Below are 22,062 nucleotides of genomic sequence, written 5' to 3'. Positions count from 1 at the left end.
GGTCCACTTGGTTTGTTCCATTCATCTGACTCCCAGTCTCATTTTCTGCTGAGGAGAGCAAAGTGAAAGACCTAAGTTACAGGTAAGGAAGCGAGGTTGCTTCTTTGTCAATAAAATATAATTAATTGTCCAGCTGAAACTAAAGGATAGTTTCTGCTTTGTCAGTAGGTCATGGTTTCAGGATTATACAAGGAGTCCTTACATCGGCACTTGGAACATTGGAGAGTTTGCAGACCAGAAAGAAAATTCACACTCCAGTAGCTTGTCTATATTCAAAAGCCTCAAGGAAGCTCACAAGGTGGGAATCAAGGCAGATCCACAAAGTGCTCTTTATCTGTGGATACAGAGTGGATGAACGTGAATTCCCTATCGTACAGTGGACTCATTACAAAATCTCTATTTTCAAGGGCTAATTTGAAAGGGTATTTTGTGCTGAAATGATGACAGAAAACATATTAATTTTTATCTGGGAACCAAGACTCCCAAAACACACTTCCCATGAAGTAGTAGACCCTTATTAACTTCTACCACACTTAGGATTCTTGTGATTTGCTTGTTTTGGTGTGTGTGTGTGTGTGTGTGTGTGTGATGGCAATGGATGCCCAAGTCTAGCATGTACTAGGCAAGAAGGATACCAAGATACCAGTTGAATAAGGTCTCCATCCCTGGATTCTGAATTTTGTAAAATAGAAAACTTGAATGAAAAAAGGCAATAACTAAATTTTGGGTGAAAACAAATGAGTAATTTGTTTTTGATTTGGGAAAATTTAGCTAATTATTCCTAGGCTCATTTTCTGCATCTGTATTGGAGAACCGTGCTAGCATCACTTGAATAAACCAGAGTTACGAGACTCAAATGAGGCCTTATAAATATTAAGCATCACTCTACTTGCTGGCTGCCTAGGCATTATTAGTAGTTTTTTGGACAGCCTGAGGAAGGATCATAATATTGTGTCAAAGGAAGACACCAAAATTTGATATCTGGGCTTCCAACCATGTATCATGTCAGAATTAGCATTAGCAAATATTTTATGGACCCTGAGGAAATTCACCAGAAAAACAATTTCACCTAAAAGGAAGTATATTATCTTTTTTTTTTTTTTTTTTACTTTTTGGTAGGTTCTATGTGTTCCTGGTTGAAATTAGGGGGTAGTCTCAGACTGCCTGCAGCCTCCAATCCCAGTCTGTCTTCCATAATTTCTACCAGAATCATTTTCTCTGGCTCCCTAGGTGGACACGAGGGCAAGCGCTCTGAAGAGCTTCTGCACACTTACATTGGACAGATGTTCCTGAAGCTAGGAATGCTTTGGGGCATTTGATTGATGTGCGGCCAATTTTTTCTTGGGTGTGGGCTCTCAAATATCAGAATCCACTCTGCTAATGAGAAATCTTTGTGTTTTTGTTTTGTTGTTGTTTTTGTTTTGTTTTTTTTTTTTTCTTGTGTGTTTTGTTTTATTTTGCATTTGGAGTAGGACTATGCAAGCCAAATGGCCCACAGAGAGAAGTCAAAGTACAATGTACGATGTATAAAGTACAATGTTTGGGAAATTCAGTAATTTTGCACCATAATGACCATGTTTTGTCCCATTTCACCCTAAGAAATGTGCATCAAAGCTCCCAATACAGTGTGCTAAGCCAGGTTTTAAATTAGGTGGTGGATTATCTTTTCATTCAACTAGAAGATCCTTAATAATAAATTTGCATTTAGCTTTATAAATTAATTCAAATTTACCAATAGGGACCATCCCTACTAGAAGCAGTGTTGTATTAATCACATTTTCAATAGCATTCAGACAACCCACTTATAATAATTAGAGTAGTTTAAGTAGAAAAACAGCAATTAATGTATCTATACCTATCAGAATACCAAGAGCCAACTTGTAGCCACACCTAGACTACCAAGGATTATGAGAAGATGATTGAGATAAAAAGAGCAAAGCTCCCCAAGAGGAATAGGGACATTCCATTGAGGGGCACAATATAACCTGAAGTGACCTCACAGAAAGGGAGCTGCAAAAATAAATACTCTAATCCCACTAGTGTTGTTCACCTGCCTTCCTCACTATCCTGCTTGCGCATCCAGCTTATTGAGCACAGAAGACAAAGGACTTGGGAATTCTATGTGCTAAAAGCAAGGTGAAGAAGGTGATGTGAATCGGAAGTGATGAATAATAACAGGCATAAAAGGTATCCTATCAGCTTCTTGCTTTCCTGTAGGTTCAGGCATTTGGCAAGTTGTCTTCTCAGAGAAATAGAGAACTAAGATTACATAAATGGGATTTTGATCTATTCCTGTGTTGAGGAAGAGGTTGGCAAACAAGTTTTGTCAGAATATCTACTGCTAGTAAATACCTGAGATTTGTGCTATAGATAGCTAGGAAGGGTTTGTAATCCAAGGCAGAATAGCATGTATGTCCTACCTAGCAGACACTGTGGTGAACATATATCATCAGGTTGAGTATACGGGATTGCTATCTCTTGTGCTATGTTAGGGTAATAAACATCCAATGATTGCTTGTTAGTAGACACTTTGGAGGACAGACTTATTTAGATTTAAGTCCTTTACCATGTCACTGTACCAATTCTTTCCACCACAGAAACCTTCAAAGCACCCTGCATAATTTTAAACAACAAACAAAACCCGTGAAAGTACTGCACTTAAAGCAGCAACAGCATTTGATTTTTAAATACTATTCAGTTTATTTTGAAGCCACTTAGAAGTGAACATGGTTGAATAACCCAGGCTGAGAAAATAGATTATCTGCCTACTAAAGCCAACTGAAGTCTTTCCCAAAGAAAAGTAATTCCTTTACTTGTGTGTTGAGAGGCTAGGGAAGTGCTCTCAGAGCCAACTCCTAGTAAGGCTAAGACTGGAACCTTTAATATTGAAGATGTCTTTGCATTTTGGATGCAGATACTGAGAAACTGGACCATTCTTTAGAATTATTTTCTACTGATTGTTATGAATAAAGAAGTACATGAAGTCTAAAACATAGGATTAGAAGGTAGAGGTTCATACAAACTCATTGCCACCTTCAACAATGGTCTCAACAAATCATTACACATGCCGATGCATTTTTATAGGCAACAGTGCCATCTTGTGTTAATTTCTGTATAAACTGGTAACAGCTTGGCGCGACTAGTGTAGTTTTCAATTAACCATGCTAATTGAAGCAAAGTGCCTCATGGGCACTAAAGGAATTGATAAGTGGTTTGCAAATGTCATTGGAAAGGAAAAACACTATAAAAACACAAAACATCTGCTGGAAGCAAAGAGTACTACATCAACATGGCAGATCAGGTCAAGCTAAGAAAGGAAGACAGATTTATAATCACTGCCTGTCTGTATCTAGTTTTCCAAAAGTTAGAGATGCTCAGGGAACAAGTCTTCCATAAAGAAATAGAACATTTGGAGTTTCTCCTTATGTAACATGTGAATAATGAAGTAAATTTATTTACTGGTAAAACCATATTTGGTACATAACTTTAGGAAGCAAAACAAGCTGATTCAGCAGAAGAACTTTTTCAATGTTGGCCCACGTGGAAACACCATGAATTGTGGTTGGCTGTAACGTTCATCCAAGGTAATTCCTAGAATAGCTAGATTCATAACAGTTTTGGATAATTGGTGTCAAGGAACCATTAGTGACATCGAGATCCTTAACTGGGATGGGTTTGTATGCTTAAAAAAACATAGCAGGACTGGAAAGAGGCAGATACTTTAAGAAATATAAATATTATCTGCACATACAACATATATGAGTGAAGACCAAAATCCACATTTGCTCTTGCAACTTAAGGAGCAACCTTCAAATATATGCCCTGTTGAGAATCATCTGTGGAATGGACATAGGAGTTCAGTTAGAATTACAGAACAGTGTTTTCATGGATCAATTTACATGAAAAAATTAAACTAAAATAGTTATCATTGCTTAGATTTTAAAATTTACTGCCATGTTCTCTAAGCATCAGATTGCCCATAGTTTCATATCGGGATCTAAAATTTTTAAAATTGTTTTGGATACAGTATTTTTGTATAATAAAGCAACAACCTTTATTATAAGGGCATTAAAAGTAATCAATTGCCTGAGAAAGGAACATTTGATGTACCAATATAAATGAGCATGGTTTTACGCTTATGCTGAACAGAGAGACAATGAGCCATAATTATATGATAAATCTTTAATTAAGTTGATACTGGTGAATTAAAAAAACATTCAGTGTGAAGATGACAGTTAAGGAAATAAGGTATCCTATGACTATTTGTAATAAAATGTTTAAAATAAAAAGGTTTTTTTTGCAAATATTCTCTTCTTAAACAAGTGAGCCCACAGGAGAATAATTCTTACACGAGAAGCACCAGGATAATAAGAATTGTTAATTACTTTTGGTATTTTTTTTTCTCAAAACTATCAGGAACAAGCTATGCCAAGACATAAAAATATGAAGACGGGCCATCTGATCATGAGTGTCATGGGAACTATAGAACAAGAGATCATTTCATTAGATGTGGTAATTTGATATGCAACATGAACCACTAAAATTGCGATCAAAGTCACTTAAATGATCTATTTGTTTTTGCCTTTGTTGTTGTTGTTTTGTAGTCAGATAACAACTCCCAATTAATTTGCTTTCAGTAGGAGCTCAATGAAAGGATACATTCTCTGACATGGAGATCTTGCTCCCTATAGAGTAAGCTTTCTTACATTTTCAGTACCAGATCACATCTAAATGACACAACATTTTGGGCTAAAAGGCTGTTTACAGGATATACACATTCTTTCCTTACAGAGCAAAATAAGATTAATATTCTTTTTATTAAAAACCTGGGGTACAGTAGGATTAGTAGCACCATGAAAAAGAATTCTTCCCCAAACTGCAGTCTTTAATTTTACTCAGTATGATTCTTCTTTTCATTGAGAAGAATGGCATGTGATGTGCCATTTTAGTAACTTGGCAAGAAATATGAACTTTGTCTTAGAATCCTTAAAGAAAGTTATTCTGGACCCCAAAAGTATAGTCACTTCACCATTTCTTTCATAAGAATGAATGGAGGCCTTGCTAGGGCACATTGCTGAGGTACATGTGAATCTTCATGGTTATTAGTCAGCACGCCTTCTTGGTCACAGGGTATATTAGCACCATTGGTGGCAGCAGTGGTAAAGTTGGGCAGAGTGAGTGAATCACATACAATAATTATATATAATCACATTAAAAAAACACAAGGAATTCTTCAGCATGTTATGGCCTCTTCATGCATACTTGACATCGGCTAATACGTGTTCTCAAGTCTCCTGCTTTCAGTGTCTCTGACTGAGGTTTACTAGGAAATTAAAAAAATGAGACAATTAGGTTTAATTTTCCAATTTCAGTTCTATACACATTTGCTATTTACATTTTATTATAGGTATGAATTCACAGCTAGATATTCTCTTTATGTTACGCAGCTTTCCCAGAGACTTAATGGTTTATTTTCATTTTAAAATTCTCTCTCTCTCTCTCTCTCTCTCTCTCTCTCTCTCTCTCTCTCTCTCTCTCTCTCTCTCTCTCTCTCTCTCTCTCTGTGTGTGTGTGTGTGTGTGTGTGTACACAAGTACACCTTTCACAGCATGAATGTAAAGGGCATGACAAGTTGTGGAAATTGGTCCTCTCCTTGTACTGTGTGGGTCCAGGGGGCATAACTAAATCATCAGACTTGGGGTCAAGTGTCTTATTCTGCTGAGCTATCATATTGGCCCTTAACAGTTTAATAATACATTGATTTCTACGGTTTTATAGCCATTACTGATCACATGTATTCAAAAAATTTTATTGTCTTATATTCATTGTATATAGTTATGGGTTCCATAAAGACATCTTCAATCAAGTTTACCATACACCTTCACCCCCTATACCTTTCCCTTTTTCCCATCATTCCCATAGTTCTTTCCTTTCCCTAGACAATCTTATTCAAACTTGTGTACACTTCATTTACATGCATGTCTATGTGCAAGTATGTGCATGTACGTGTGTGTGTGTGTGTGTGTGTGTGTGTGTGTGTGTGTGTGTGTGTAAAATACCGGATCCAGACATGAGATAGAAATTAGGGATGTTTGTCTAAGTATGGTTTATTTTGAATGTCATGTTTTTTGTCATGTAATTTAATTCTTCATGGCAGAATAAAACTCCGCTATATATCTATATCTCATTTTCTATATCTTTTAAAAAATTATTTTATTTTTGTACATATACATTTATATTATTACATTTTCTATAATTTTACATGCATTTTTGCGACTGTTTTTCCCACTACTGTTGTCTTCATATATTTGTTTCTGTTTTTTTTTTTTTAAGATATCTTTCCTAATATTCATAGGATGGGAGAAGTTTAGGCAATTGATGAGCAATTCATGGTAAAATATCATATAAAATACAAAGAAAGAAGCAACACATAAAAGTAAAGACAAACTTCAAGATATTAAAACATTCAGAGATATGTGTTGTTTTATATTTTGCTATACTTTTTTTCAATTTTTAATTTTTAAATTGTTCACTTTACATCCCGATTATAGCCCCCTCCTTCATCTCCTCCTGGTTCCATCCTCCCTCACTCATACCCCATCCCTCCCTTAGTCTTCAGAAAGGGGAGCCCTCCTCCCCTAACATCTGACCTCAGCCTATCAAGTCTCATCTGGACTGCCTGCATCCTCTTTCTCTGTGGCCTGGCAAGCCCGTTCCACCAGGAGGAAGTGATCACCATGTGGGCACCAGAGTCCATGTCAGAAGTAGTCCTTACTCTCCATATTCTGGGACCCACAGGAGACTGGGCTGCTTATCTATTACATCTGAACAGAGTGTCCAGTTCCACACCATGCCTGGTCCTTGGTGCATTGGTTTCTGTAGAGACTATTTCTTAAAAGACTCGGATGAAGCCCCTGAAAACACTCTTAGAAAGAATGAGTTTGGTAGACAACACAAATTATAGTTTCAGCTCTTGAAATGGTCTCTTTTTAGAAGACCAACTCCTGATATTTTTTGTTATTGAAAGGTTAATACTAAGCCGCCTGTAACCACACTTACCTGACAATAGTAAAGTTTTTTTCTGTATTACAAGTTGGGTACTTATAGAGAACAAGCCAAGACTAAAGAACTCAGTCCAGCAAACTCCCAAAAGTTACTGGGGATAAACCACTCATCAATAGCATCTCTCTTCCCTTCATCGTATCTATGAAGGAGGATTTAGGCCTGAACTAAAGCCATAAGTGACTTACTTGAACATGTCTGACATATCAACAGTGGCCAGCCAAAAACTGTAAGAATTGGCATAGTAGTTGCATGTCCCTCGCCCATGACATTCGATGAAGGGTGCTGAACGAAATTCTTCCAAACAGGAACCAGGAGAGGCCAGGGCTTGGCCAGATCCTTCTGCTCCTGCACTTGTATGCTGAAAAAGATGAGGAAATACTCCACACCATATATGTGATATAATACTTTAGTGATTAGTCAAAAATATGTGCCTAACACGGCCACAAATTAGAATATGGTGAAGGGAACCAGCACGGAAGGTAAGAGAACAGTATCCGCATGAAGAGCAGGCAACAAAAGTAATGGACATGTTATAAAAATGTGGGAGAAAGAACACAGTGTTTGAACAGAGGTTACTTAAGATTCAAGCTTCTTATTGCTATGCAAGTGAGAGTGATGGCTCAAGTTGGGATAAATGTATATAAGGTGGAAGGTCAGCTGGGATGAGAAAAGCAAGGATGGGTGTTTCATACCATCATGAAGGAATAACCAATCCACAGAGAGTCCCACCCCTGAGGACAGTGAGGAATCTGAATAGTCTGGCTGTGAACTGCGATCACCACTGCTGGTGCTTCACACACTGCACATCTGGTAAAGGGAAGGGAGAGAGAATAAGAGTTACAAAGGGAGGATGTACGAGACAGCAACCATGCTTCTTCAGAAGCCTTCCTATAATGGAGGCCCTTGACAGTGCCCTCACCGATCAGAAGAGGAGAAAAATGCACTTTGAGAATCGTTTTTGCATAAGAACTGTCTTCCCACATGCATAATACATTTATGGGCGACAACTGTAAGCCTTCTTTCAAGACATTGTAGAATTACAGCTATTGCATTTCCATTTTCCATTGTGACATAAATTTGCATTCGTACTCGCTGTAGTCAATGTTGTAATTGCCGTAGAATTTGGCTTAGTGTCCTCTCCATACTTGCTGTCAACGTGCCCAACGGGAGGTAGACACTTAGTAAAGCTATGACTGTGGTAAGAAGAATATCTAGTAAACTGGAAAAGACAAGAAGCAGATATTTTCTCAATCTCCACCCAGTAGTCTTCTTCCAAAGGACATTACTAACCATTTGGCCATATTTGGGTAAGTACAACAGAACCAGAATGGCTGGGCAGGTGCCCAGGCAGTGGGAGACGTGGTTAAAAACTATAAAATAAGTAAAAGCAGCCACAGAATAAATGTTGTTGCATATATCAGAATTTTAATACAGAGCATGAGGAAACATCTTGAATTATGGTGGAGGTTGATTTAGCAACATTTATCTGCGTAATGCATAATACATTATGGAAACTTTTACTCCATGAAGAGGAGACTGAAAACAAAATTTTCCTACACACTTGCATGCTATATGTGTTAAACACACACACACACACACACACACACACACACACACACACACACGAGAGAGAGAGAGAGAGGGAGGGAGGAGAGAGAGACGAGAGAGAGAGAGAGAGAGAGGGAGGGAGGAGAGGGAGAGAGAGAGAGAGAGAGAATTTGCTACTAAAGTCATACTAGGCTATATTTTTGTATTCAATGTCAAAGAAATTGGACTTAGTAATGATTCCTTCCCTATGGTTACTAGAACCCTGTATCATGATCACAATAAAAGTAACACTATCCAATATTCTCAAATGATTGATTTAAATTATTGTTTCAATGTGGAAAAAATCTCAGGAAATCTCTGTTAATGGTACTAACATCTATTTCTTACTTTAAGAGTATGCCAAATATCTATTACTTCAACTCCTAATTTTTGTTTGTTCCAATAATGTGATGCATGCTTCCACCTGTGAGATCTAATCCATTACATTAGGACTACAGCAGTACCATTCAGTGTAACTGGTCTCTACTTGATGACTGTCCTTATGCAATTCAAGAACATTGATAGCCCCTTAACCTTCCTTGAACTTTATCTCAAGTATTGGTTGAGGGATGGTAGTACTGCTCATTACAGTATACCAAATAAATACTATGCTATTTGGCAATTAAAGCATTCTACTCTCTGTGCTCAAGCTAACTTTCTATAATTTTTCTATAAGACTTTAAATACTACATTTTAGACTCATTCAATATTACCCATTCTCATTTTCTTTCCTTACTATGACTTTCCCTTTATAACTATATGTATATCTAGTTGTTTTCCAATCTACCAAAGACAGATCAGTTAAAAACACAATTCTTTGAGACAGATATTTCCAGATTTCTCCAGTTAGGATTAAAATCCTTTTCTCTATACTTTTCCCATTTTCAAGGTGATCTTTTGTAGCATTTAGCCTAAGCTGGATGCTTACCACATTAGTAAAAATATACTCAGGTATATTTGCCCAGTGACTAGATTCAGTTCTCCTTATATTAAAATACTTGTCATAGGACTTAGACAAAAGATGATCTAAAATAAGCGGGAACTGGGGAAAGTCGAAGCTAAACCAGTGCCTCACCGACTAATGAATGGCTGGATGCTCTGGCCCTTCAGGGGCTCCATGCTCATTGGCATAGGCTCTGGGGTGGAAAGCCAGTAAGAATAGTCATTTCTTGAAGCAAAGTTGCAAACATTGTTAATATTGCAGAACATAAAAGGCATGGTACTAAATCGACGAAGGCAGCTGCCAGCTGTCCCTAGGAAAGAATTGGAAAGAAAAAGATGAAGGAATGCATTATGATGTTTCATTTATCCTAAAGCCATTAAAAACACTCCACAAAGAAACTTGTGCATATCTCTTAGATAACAGATAACAATTTTTAAGCCCTAAGATTCACTCATTTTTATCATTTATAAGGTCAAGAAATATTTTATAATGTATGCATATTTCTTTGTTATAGATTTTTATGTATTTCCTAGTGTTGTTTTAAATTGTTTATGGATCCAACAAACAATGGTGACTATTGACAAACATCAATACATTTTTGAGTACACATAAAGAACATACATAAAGTCTTTGCAGAATCTACCAATGTCTCATTCCACGTTGCCCTCTTTTCTAAGATATATTCAATATGTGATCTTGTGTGATCTAGCAATCTCTTCAAGTGTATGCATAATGTTAATAAAAATGCTAACCAACTAAGACAGACTTAGAGATAACCCAAAAGGTAAGCAAATGTAGAGGAAGGAAAAATTGCATGAAGAACAAAGAAAAGGGAAGTCAAGATTAAATTGGTGATTAATTCAGATTTCCAAATTCAGTGGATTGAGACATCCCTCATCCCTACAAAGTTAGTAAAGCACGCCTCTATGTGTCTGCAGATGTGTTTCCTGATACTAAGGAAAGCCCATCCTGACTGTGGATACCATCCAATATGTTGGGGATAAAGAAGAAAAAAAAGAGAGAGAGAAAGAAGAAAGACCATTAGCACAAGTTTTCAATTCTCTACTTCCTGATAAGCACAAAGCGAGTAGATCTGCTCTTCCACACCCATCCACAAGAGGTTGTGAGGAGCCCCACCATGGGTGCTAGGAACCAAACTTGGGCCCTCTGTAAGAGCAGGGCATGTTGTTAACTATTGAGCCATCTCTCCAGACACTCCAAAATATTTCTTAATGAATTAATTTAAATCAATCCCTTTGAATCTAAATTATTCCATAAACTAGAAGATGAATGATGAGTGATGCTGAAAGGGGGTGTGGAAAAGGTAACTACCTAAAACACAGGTCAGCTATAGGAGAAAGTACACAAGAGAACCGAAGATTTGAAAATTGAGCAAATTCTTTATGTCTGAAGTTACGTATTTCCCTCAAACTGAGAAAGTCTGAGAAGGCCATACATAATCAAAAGCACTTGAAAATTATAGGTCTGTGTTAGGTGTAGGTGGTTTTTCTAACACATAATTAGAATGTGAGAGATTTGGGATGGGCCCACGGGTTTTTGCAAAGATTCTTAGCTTGAAAGTCATTGATTTAGTTGGGAAAAATACACAAAATTGGCTGAAAGAAAATTGATTGACTGAAGGTCACATGAAAGGGAGTGGCAACATTGCACGACTGAAAAATGGACAAATTAAGAATTGCCTTGGTTTGTGTTCAAGTCCTCAAACTGTCATTTATTACTTGTGTGGCTTTTATTAAGTGATTTAAGCCCTCAGCCAGTTTCTTTGTTTATACATTTGTGGGAAAATGTTTGTCCTCTATCTTTGTTGTTCTTGTGAAAATCAAATTAGACAAAAGGTTTGATACTATTATGTATACTATATAGTAACTTTCAAAAAAAAGCTAATCTATTGCCTGATTTAGTACAGAGTGTAAATACACCAGGCATTAGAGAAAGTCCCATAGTGATAGGAATGTGGTGTTGAAACAAATCTGTGCTATTGGCTGCCTGTAATGATATAGAATCACTGGTTATAGTCTCAAAAATTTTAAACCATGAAACCACGGATTTCAAATACTACCCATATGCCAAATAATAAGGCCTTAATAGATTACTGGTTTTCAATTTTTCTTTTCTCCTTCCCTAACAAAGAAATTCCAAAATTCAGTTTGTTTCCTCCAGGGAAGAGCACACCAATTGATTGTCCAGTACCAAAAAGTCAGCCCCGAAAACGTATAAACAAGTTACATTATATGGACTGAACATGACTCCTCAATTTGAAGGCCCCAAAGAATAAAGTTATATATTTGGTTCGAGGTCACTCTAGAACCTAAGAAGACTTTTAAAATAAAAACAAATGCATAGAAAAAATTAGATGCCAATTATCTTACCCAAGTCTTGACCATGGGCTCTTTTATTTCCTTGTACATACAGGAGAGAAAAGCCATCATAGATATGAACTGTTCCTTGTGGGCATTGTGGTGCCTCTGTTGTCTGACTGTGGCGTGTGATGAGGAATCCATGGGTAACAGAGGTGGTTCCAGGTGGACCTGGAGGTCCTTGTAATCCATCTGGTCCTGGGGGACCATCCAACCCCCGGGTACCTATTTGTATGAAACCATTTACATACAAAATTAATTAAGCTCTGAGCCACTATTGTGCCTATTAACAAAGCATAATTACTTAATATGATTAGTTAATTTATTCAATATTTATAAGGTGTCTATAAAAGCATTGTCAGATATAATGGTCAGAGAGACAAATGAGATATTTTTTTGCCTTCAAAGATATTTAAATGGTTTATTTTCTCCTGGCATTGGTTGAAGATAGTAAGCACTAGCATTCTAGAACAGAATTTTAGACTGGAAGAAGCAATCACCGTGGAAAGCCAGCATGGTATCTATTCTCTTGTTACATTAAAGGAGTTTGAATCTTATGACCAAATTTCAGCTAGCTGTTTTGTTCTTCAACAGGAAAAGAAAAGTATAATTCCCATAGTTCTTACAGCTTCAGTGCTGAAAACATTTTCCTTTCAATACAACTGGAGAAGTATTCTGAAGGATACTTGCTTAGAAAATAGATAACACATTCTTAAAAACCATGCAAAATGCATAATTTTAATATGCCACTGGCTCATATTTGCATGAGCTCATGTAAAAGTTTTCCTTGTACTCAAGCATTTAACTACTCTGTGTATTGATTTTTGCTTTTAGGACACTTCATAGCAATGTCTGTGATAAAGATGTCACTAAATTTGTTTATTTGTTTGTTGGTTTGTTTTTGTTTTTGTTTTTGTTTTTTTGAGACAGGGCTTCTTTCTTGCTTTTTTTTTCTTTTTTGTAGACAAGCTGGCCTTGAACTCAAAAAACTGTTGCTTCTGCCTCCTTGAGTGCTGGGATTATAGCTGTGCACCACTGCACCTGGCTAAGATGTCACTAATTTGTTCATTCTCTGGAAACACAAAGTTACTGAATTGGCAGCATTGGATCTAGGAAAGCCCACATATATCACCACTTTGTTTTGCCACCAATGACACTTTTTTTCTAATACACATTCTTTATGTTTACATCACCTTGTCTTATATCTATATTGCCTAAAGTTATTAACATATTTACAATCTATTGAGTTTATGATCTTAAATTTTTTGAGACAGGGTTTCACTGTGTAGGCCTGGTTGTCCTGGAACTCACTACGTAGTCCAGGCTGGCCTTGAACTCAGAGATCTGCCTATCTCTGCCTCCCAAGTGCTGGGACTAAAGGCACCCACCACCACTGCCTGCCTGACTTTTATTAGCAATCATATTAGTATATTTTATTTTACAAGTTTAATCAAATTCTTTTGGGTTGACTTCAGATAGAAATGTTAGAAGCTGATTCTCAGTACTCAGGAGGCTGAAGTAAAAGGCCTGCCATGATTTGGGGGCCAGCCCAGGCTACTTTGTAAAGACTGAGCCATATTGAGTTAATAAACAAAACAAGAAGATGAGATATATTTAGCAGATACCAAAGCTAATATTGCGAAGAGCATCTAGTAATGAACAGACTTAAAAATACTATGCATATCAATGTGTCTTCTCGGCATGAGTTTTCGCCACAATCTTCAAAGTTCTCTGGTGATCATTTAAGCTTTCTATCTGCATTTACTGCATTCTATGGGGGAAATTATCTTCTGTAATATCACAAAATGAAGAAACATTCAAAAATAATTTTAATGTAGTTAATGGATTTAAATAAACACACTGAAAATTAGTTGTGTGGAGTTGGCGATGTGTCTCAATAGTAGCCTGCCCAGAACACTCAAGCCCTGGCTTAAAACTGCCACTGCAATAAAATAACAATAACAATAGTTGAACAAGTCATTATTTTGAGTCCCTGTGAGAATATCTTGGATTTCCAGTGCTTCCTCCAGAAGGCACACAAGCTTGTATACAAACAAAAGCAATATTTTTATGCTTGTCTGGTATAGCATATCTTTTTGGATGTACCTTCCTATTTTTTCCCAGCTTTGGATTTGGCATTTAGCCATGCTCTTTCTATAGGAAGTTATCATAGCTCCAAGCACAGCCCTATATCCAGAGGACTTGAAAGCATAAACATCACAACCAGAAGCACTGTTTAAGTCATTTTACCTGGCTGTCCTGGCAGACCTGGGTCTCCTTTGCGCCCTCCTGCACCATCAAAGCCTGGGAGTCCATTGCGTCCTGGATCTCCTGGAGGGCCAATTGGTCCTACAGAAAAAAAAATGGTTTTAACACAATCAAGCCATTTAAATTAGCATGCCCAGAGGAGTTAAAGTAAGTCTGGTTGGGGCTAAAAGATGTTTGGGCATAGATTTTAACATTTTCAAGAAAAAGGCAAGTGGGATCGGTGGTGGCCTGGGACTGTCGTTGTCATTGCTAGGACTATCATCAGGGGCATCTTTTTTAACATGGAAGTAGCAAATCAAAAGAATGTTCTCAAATAGATAATGTCTTAAACAATGATCTACAAAGGTACCTGGTAAACCCTGAGGGCCTGGAAGTCCTGGTGGACCTTTTAATCCAGGTTGGCCAGGAACTCCTGGAGGACCAGGATCTCCTTTGACTATAATGCTCTGTCCTGAAGGACCAGGCAACCCAGGAGGACCTAAGAAGCAAAACACATGAAAGTGAAGGTGATGAAAAGAAATGTAAGAAGAAACAGATGCTAAATTGGCCTAAGGTCAGAAGATGCACTTTGACAAAAATAAAATAAAAGTGCTTAACTGCTGCTACATCAAACAGAAGTGGAATTACTTCATTAATAAAATTAAAACCAACCCATGGCAACCTTCAAACCTACCATCCAGGAGTTCCCTCATCAGGGTGGAAACTCCAGACTCACACAGTTAACTCCACTTCCATGTTAAGAACCATTGTCCCCTCATCTCTAACCAGAAAGCCTAGAGTACAACTGCCAACTCTTCGCCAATCCCACCCATCGCTGCCATGTTCCACTGTTTAGGCAGGACCATAGACTCTTGTTACCAACTTCACCCTTTCCCATGACCTGAAGACTGTCATTCTCCAGGGAGTAGCACTAGACACATGTCCTCCTTCCTGAATTCCCCACCCTGCTTCACTCCTTCTGGTAGGGACCCTAGACTTGTATCATCAATTCTACTACCTTCGACTGCTTGAGGATCAGTCCTGAGAACCTTCCCCCAACATTCCTGAAGATATATTGTGAGGATCTTCTAACTCAATAGAAGGCCTATTTGGGTACTTAGAAAATTCACTTAGCTTGAGCCGAGCTCAGGCTACTTCTGAAATCCCACTTAACATCAGCATTTCCCAAAGACTAAACAAGAAGCCTTATTCAGCTGGTCTCTCCCTTGATAACTTGGAGTTATAGAAAACAGAGCTTCGAATATCCATTCAGCAAAAGAGAGGCAATAGTTCCATACCAAGGAACTAGCTACACTAACAACATAATTCCAGATGTCAAGATTCTACCACAGATGTACAACCACATATAACCTAACCAGTAAGTCTCTGCCAAATATTAATACTCCTATAATAATGTTCCCTGAGATAAGTGTCTCAGATGATGCATAAGACAGTATTTCAAAATAGTAATAATAAGAATTATCAAGAAACTTGAACAGGTATGAATAAATTTTGGATGAATCTCTCAAAACACAGTTAAATTAAATAATAAAAACAATTCAATATATGAAAATAGAATTTAATAAGGAGATAGAATCCATGACAAAATGCCAACATTAAATAAATCTTGAAATTAAAATCTTAAAAACTAAAAAAAAAAATCAGTTGGACCAAGTGAAAAAGAGAATATTCGGTCTTGAAGAAAAGGTAGAATAATCTCAGATCCCCCAAAAATTTAAATCCAAAAATTCCAAGAAAGGAAAATACAGGAACTCTGGGACACTATAAAAAGACCAAATTTAGGAAGAAGAGGTATAGAAGGAGAAGAAACTCAAATAAAATGTACAGAAAATATTTTGAACAAAATCATGGAATAGAATGTCCTTCTTCCAGAGGTCCTGAGTTCAATTTCCAGCAGCCACATGGTGCCTCACTACCATTTATGCTGGGATCTGATGCCCTGTTCTAAAGTGAATGTGTACATGCAGATAGAGCAATCATATACATAAAACAAACAAATAAAATACTTTTTAAAGTCCCTAATATAAAGAAAGAGATCAAAGCCCAAGAGGGATACAGAACACCAAATAGACTGGGCTAGAAAAGAAACTCCCACAACACATAATAAAAAAAAAATAGACAGAATTAAAAAGGGATATTGAAAGTTGTAAGTGAAAAAGACCACATCACATACAAAGTCAGAATAACCGCTGATTTTTCAATGGAAACCATGAAAGTTAAAATGAATTGGAATGTTATTCAAGTTATGCAAAACCAAAAACACTAGCATAGGCTACTATTTCTACCAAAACTATCGGTTATAATAGGAGAGAGGAAAACTTACTATGATAAAAATATATATTTAAAGAGTTTTATGATTCATAAGTTAGCTTTACAGAGGATACTTCCAGGAATACTTTGGTCAGAAGAGAAGGTGAAAGATGCCAAGCACAAGGAACTAATAAATGAATTTCTTAATGTTGAATGAAAAAAGCTTTATAAAAACATCACAAAACAGACGGGTGAGGTGGCACACGCCTTTAATCCCAGCACTCAGAAGGCAAAGGCAAGTAGATCACTGTGAGTTTCAGAGCAGCCTGATCTACAAAATGAGTTCAGGACAGCCAAGGCTACACACAGAGAAAATCTGTCTTGAAAAATAAATCACAAAACCACAAATTATCAGAAGTCAATGTATACTGATCAGTAATAACTTTTTAAAAATATATTTTATTAATTTATTCATATTACATCTGGAAATAGAAGGATCCAGAGGGTCCTAGAAACCTACAAGAAGAACGTTATGATGGGCGGATCTGGGCCCAGGGGTCCTGCTCAAACTATGGCACCAGCCGAGGACAATCCATTCAGTAAACTTCAAACCCCTACTCCAATCTAGCCAATGGACATTAATCATTTTTAATGTTCTCAATTTTCCAATAAAGTAACATAGATTCGTAGAACAAGAGCCATCTTTTTTGTTGCCTCCAGGAAACGTATACTTAATGACTAATGACAGATATTATGTTAGGGTAAAAAGATAGAAAAGGTATGCTAAGACAATGGATCCAAAAAAAAAAAAAAATAAGCCTAGTGTAGCTATTCTAATATTTGCTGAAATGCATCAAGAAAACAAAACTAATCAGAAGAGATAAAAAGGGAAATTTTATACTCATTAATGAAAAAATAATCCAACAGGGGATGAAGCAACCCTAAACACATATGCATTAAATACAGGATACAAATGGCTGAGACTAGGCATGTTATTGGAGAAGAAGAGTAATCATCAGTCTTATCCAGCTGTGAATCTTATACTCTACAAGCATGACTGGCCTGGCAAAAGATGCACACAGATGCAGTAGTGACATAAAGATTGTTGTAGTAATCAAACCACTTATTCCTTGAATTTAAGCACTGCCTCCCAAGATGAAACCCATACCTGGCACTATTATTGAGCCAAGAACCTATGGCTAAACAAGTCATATGTTCCAGGGAAGAATCTACTACTATTAATCTGCTAAATACAGTATTAAATTGATTCCTAAGGATTTACCATTATATCTGTGGATTAATTATCGACCCTCATCAGAGGGAGTTCATTTTGAAGTACATGTTGACCAACACAGTGATACAGAAACTGAAAAGTGAGAATAAGAGAGCAAAGAATGCTCAGCCATAAAAACAGTATATGTACATCACATATCTCCCCACCAAACATTCAGGGACCACTGCAGAAGAAGAGGAGAGGAAATAGTGTAAGAGCTAAGGTGGTAGATGATTACAAGGCAACAGTTTCTTCCTAACACAGCAGGGAAGTTGCACATCTGAACCCACACTGGTTGGGATGGCATGCATGAAACCTTTGTATGCCTGAATCTCAGCATGGAGCGAAGCATTAGGCACAAAGTTTCACCCCTCAATGAGGAGCTATTGGCAATTGTTAGCCACTGGTGGAGGAGAAGTCAGCTTTCTCTAAGAGTGCAGTCCATGATAAGCTCACCATGTTCCAGCGGAAGGCCATATGCCCAAGCATATCTGGCAGCACAATTGGTCTTTTCTAATGTGGTTGATCATTGCTTTTTAATGCTGGGTGTGTAGAAAAGAGACTAGGTCTGGCAGGATTTGGGGGGAGAGGAAGTGATTATAATAAAAATATGTACAAAACCCTTAAACCACTAAAAGAATATCTCTAAAAGAAGTTGAAAAACTAAATATACTCCTTCGGGTCAGTAGTAAGAAAAGAGAATTCTCATAGCTGTCTTCATGGGATGACAAACCTACTGTTTTACAGGCTCATTCTGTTTTGACATTATTTGCGGTTCTTTGTTGTGCTTGTTAAGACAGTTACTGAAGCAATCAACAGATATCTTCTTTTATGGTTTATGGTAAATCTCTAAAATCCTATTAGCATAAAAACTTTTATTTTAATGTAAAAATATACAGATGTATACAATAAACTTGTTCTTATGACCTGGTAAATTGAATATGAAATATTAGTATAAAAGCTAATAAAATCTTAAGGCTTTCTTGTTGATACTGAATCTGTCTTAAATTTAATAGGTTGGCTATCAATATAATATGACTAAGAAATTAAGAAAGTAGAAAATTATATTGATATTTTGGGAAGGCAGAAGGGTAACCTTCGAAAGAATTTTATGTTTCTAAGTTTCAGGCGTAAACAGCTTACTAGAAGAAAAATTCTTACCTGGGGGCCCAGTAAGGCCCTGTTCCCCATCAGGGCCAACTGAGCCTGGTACACCCATAGGTCCTTTCATTCCTGGAAAGATGATACATAAAATAAAATAGCATGAAAAAGCAACAAGACAGCCTTTACATAGGAAAATAAGAAAAAAAACAGGTTTTGCCCAAAGGAGCTTAATATGGTCTGCATTAGCTGGACTTAGGGGGTTGTTGCTACTGCTGCTGCTGCTGCTGCTACTAGTAGTGGTGATACTACTACTACTATTAATAATAATAGTAACAGTAATAATAGTAATAATAATAATAATAGAGAACATGAAGTTGGGAGAGAAACTGGGTAAACCGGAGGAAGACAGTGGGGTGCATATGGTAACAATACATTGACTATATGGAATGTTCAAAGAATAAATAAAATACTTTAAAAATATAAAGGAAAACCTTAAAATGTCCATTCAAATACCTGGAAATCCTGGAACACCAGGGAGACCAGGATCTCCTTTCATTCCATTGAGACCTGGCCGGCCAGGGTTGCCCTAGATCAATAAAAATATTGGTGTTAGAAATAACACTAGGAGGGGTGGAGAAGGGGAATGAGGTTTCAAGTATTGCACAGTGACTTAGGAAGGTTTTACTCCAGTTAAACTTGAATGACTCAACCCTGCTTTTTACTATCTTGTGATTTTTTAAATGTTTAACGTGTCGTTCCTAGTTTTCTCTTCTGCAGTATAGAGAAAATATTAGTATGTCTAATTTATGGAGTGGCAACCAAGATCAAATGACAAAGTTCATGTTAGATGTTTGGAAAATTGATGCTATGGGGTATTTAGTAAGTGGTGCTTATTGACAAATGCTTTCTTTTTTTATAAATATGCAGTGATTGATGCTTAGATTAGATATATGTAGAAATGATAAAGTCTGAAAGACTTACCAAACATAACCTAGAGACTATTAATTGGGTTGAAGTGCTACCAATATGAAGCTTTTAATTGTGGGAATGTAAAGGGGCTAAGGTGAGAATCTATTTTTATGTCAAAATAGAAGAAAGTGCCAAACAAAAGGTGCTTTTGGAACCATGTCAGAATGTCATTGGACCCAACTCCACGTGGTTATCCAATCTGAGACAATGTGAATATTGAACTAAGCAATGACACTTTAAAAATGTAGCAATCACTGGCAAAGAGAAAGCATATGCCCATATTCATAATAAATATGTGAAAACACAAAATGGAAAGTATAGCTCTTGCCTACAGTAGGGCTAAATGGTATATGTGGGGATAGTACCAAGATTACAATGTCATCATTTTGCCATTAACCCAGGAGAAAATTTCCAGGCAAAACTCACTAAGAGATCTTAAACTTAAGGGGAAATGTTGATGAGGACAGTATTCTTGTGTGGTCTTAAAGTACCTTCCTACTGTTTTTCTTTTTAGTTGCAGGGAGCAAATCGTGACTGCATCGAGAAGAATCAGCACTATCTGACTGAGTTACCAAAATAACCCAATAAGTCACAAATGTCCATTTGATGAACATCATGGGCCTATAAGAGGATGCCCTATCCTTCTTGCAGTATTCTATCCAAGCATACATAACCTGAATCTAATTAAGTGACACATTAGACAAAAGAAGTCTTATTTTATTTTCAAAGTGGATAGAGGCTACGCTTTAAGTGTCAAAGTCATGAAATAAAAAAGCTAAGGAAACATATCACATTATAAGAGATTAAAGAGACACAACAGTTAAATGGAATACATGATATAGTCTGAATGCCTTGCTAGAGAACATAATGCTAAAATATATATTGCTATACCAACTGATAAAATCAGAATAGAAAGAGTAGAAATTAAAACATTTAATTTCTGTTCAATTTATGAAGTAGATAACTGCACTGTGATTATATAAGAGAGAAATTTTTTGTTATTGTTGTTTTTGAGACGTGATTTCTCTGTGTAGCCTTGGCTGTCCTGGGACTCACTCTGTAGACCAGGCTGGCCTTCAACTCAGAAATCCGCCTGCCTCTGCATCCTGAGTGCTGGGATTAAAGGCGTGTGCCACCACTACCTGGCTTTTAAGAGAGACTTTTAAACTTAGAAAGCATGTACAGAAGTCTTCAATGATAAAGACTCATGAGAAAAACAGATTATTATCAAAATTTCTGGAGTAGGGTTTATGAAGAGGCATGAGGTTGGTGGCGGAGGTGGGGAGTGGAGATCTGAAACCAAAATGTATTACTAGTTTTAAATCAGAGTACATGGGAGAAGTATGAGACGGTAAATAACTACAGAACAAGTAATGAGAGAATTAGATGTTTAAATCTAGGTAGCTACTGCAATGATGGTATGGGAAAAATACTGGAAAAAATGTTAAGGGCCACTACTTTAAAGATAATGTTTTCTACTGTACTGGGCTTTCACGACTAGAAGACAGCCCAGAAAGTAGAGGCGGTCTATGAGGAATCTGCTTGAATGGAATAATAAGGAAGTACATGACTCTCTGGGTCACTCAAACCAAGAGAGGAACCCCAGGAGTAAATGGATATATTATTCTCTTTATAGGTAAAGAGAGAGAACTGTGATGCCTGTTTCTTTCATAGATACAAAGCAAATCCAAGTTGTGGAACTGAAACATGACCCTGGCTCTAATTACTTCCCCATTAATATATTCATCCAAAATGCAATGCACTGATGTGTATGTGAGATTCTTTTTCATAGGTTTATTTTCACCAAAACCCGTCTAGTATGAAACAGCAAAGACACTTTAGTGGGAAGACTAGGAACCTAGTTTTCTATTTTCATTTTTCTTCACCAACAAGCCATACAGTGAATGTTAATGCAATTATGCAGCTCGGAATTCCCAAATTGAAAGCTGTCACCACACTATTCTGTCATCAGATGTCTATTCTTATTTCTTACCGGAAGTCCGGGTGGTCCTTGATCTCCTTTCAAACCAGGTAACCCAGGTTGCCCAGGTGGGCCTGGATTTCCCCTCTCCCCTTTAATTCCTCCATTTCCAGGGGGACCACGGGGACCTTCCTTGCCTGGTAGACCTTGATAATGCACAACAAATGGCCACATTTTAGTATAGTATGCCAGGCTTTTTAAAATATCAGACAGCTTTGTTAGTTTGTGGAATAAAATACATAGA

At 37.1% G+C, this 22,062-nt stretch overlaps 1 protein-coding gene across 1 annotated transcript in view; it reads right to left on the bottom strand.

Moving 5' to 3' along the window:
• Positions 1–4,797: 4,797 nt before the first annotated feature.
• Positions 4,798–22,062, bottom strand: part of Col4a5 (collagen type IV alpha 5 chain) — a 192,155-nt gene continuing 174,890 nt past the window's right edge. The window contains exons 42-51 of the mRNA XM_051142260.1: positions 21,831–21,964; positions 19,382–19,454; positions 18,926–18,997; positions 14,591–14,719; positions 14,224–14,322; positions 11,986–12,198; positions 9,728–9,905; positions 7,758–7,872; positions 7,251–7,423; positions 4,798–5,323 (exon numbers count right to left, since the gene is read on the bottom strand). Coding sequence (XP_050998217.1) covers positions 5,242–5,323; positions 7,251–7,423; positions 7,758–7,872; positions 9,728–9,905; positions 11,986–12,198; positions 14,224–14,322; positions 14,591–14,719; positions 18,926–18,997; positions 19,382–19,454; positions 21,831–21,964 — 1,268 coding nt within the window. The 3' untranslated portion in view covers positions 4,798–5,241. The remainder of the gene's footprint in view (positions 5,324–7,250; positions 7,424–7,757; positions 7,873–9,727; positions 9,906–11,985; positions 12,199–14,223; positions 14,323–14,590; positions 14,720–18,925; positions 18,998–19,381; positions 19,455–21,830; positions 21,965–22,062) is intronic.

Source organism: Acomys russatus, chromosome X, assembly GCF_903995435.1.
Source record: "Acomys russatus chromosome X, mAcoRus1.1, whole genome shotgun sequence".
Classification (NCBI taxonomy): domain Eukaryota; kingdom Metazoa; phylum Chordata; class Mammalia; order Rodentia; family Muridae; genus Acomys; species Acomys russatus.
This window is presented reverse-complemented; position numbering and strand designations above follow the sequence as displayed.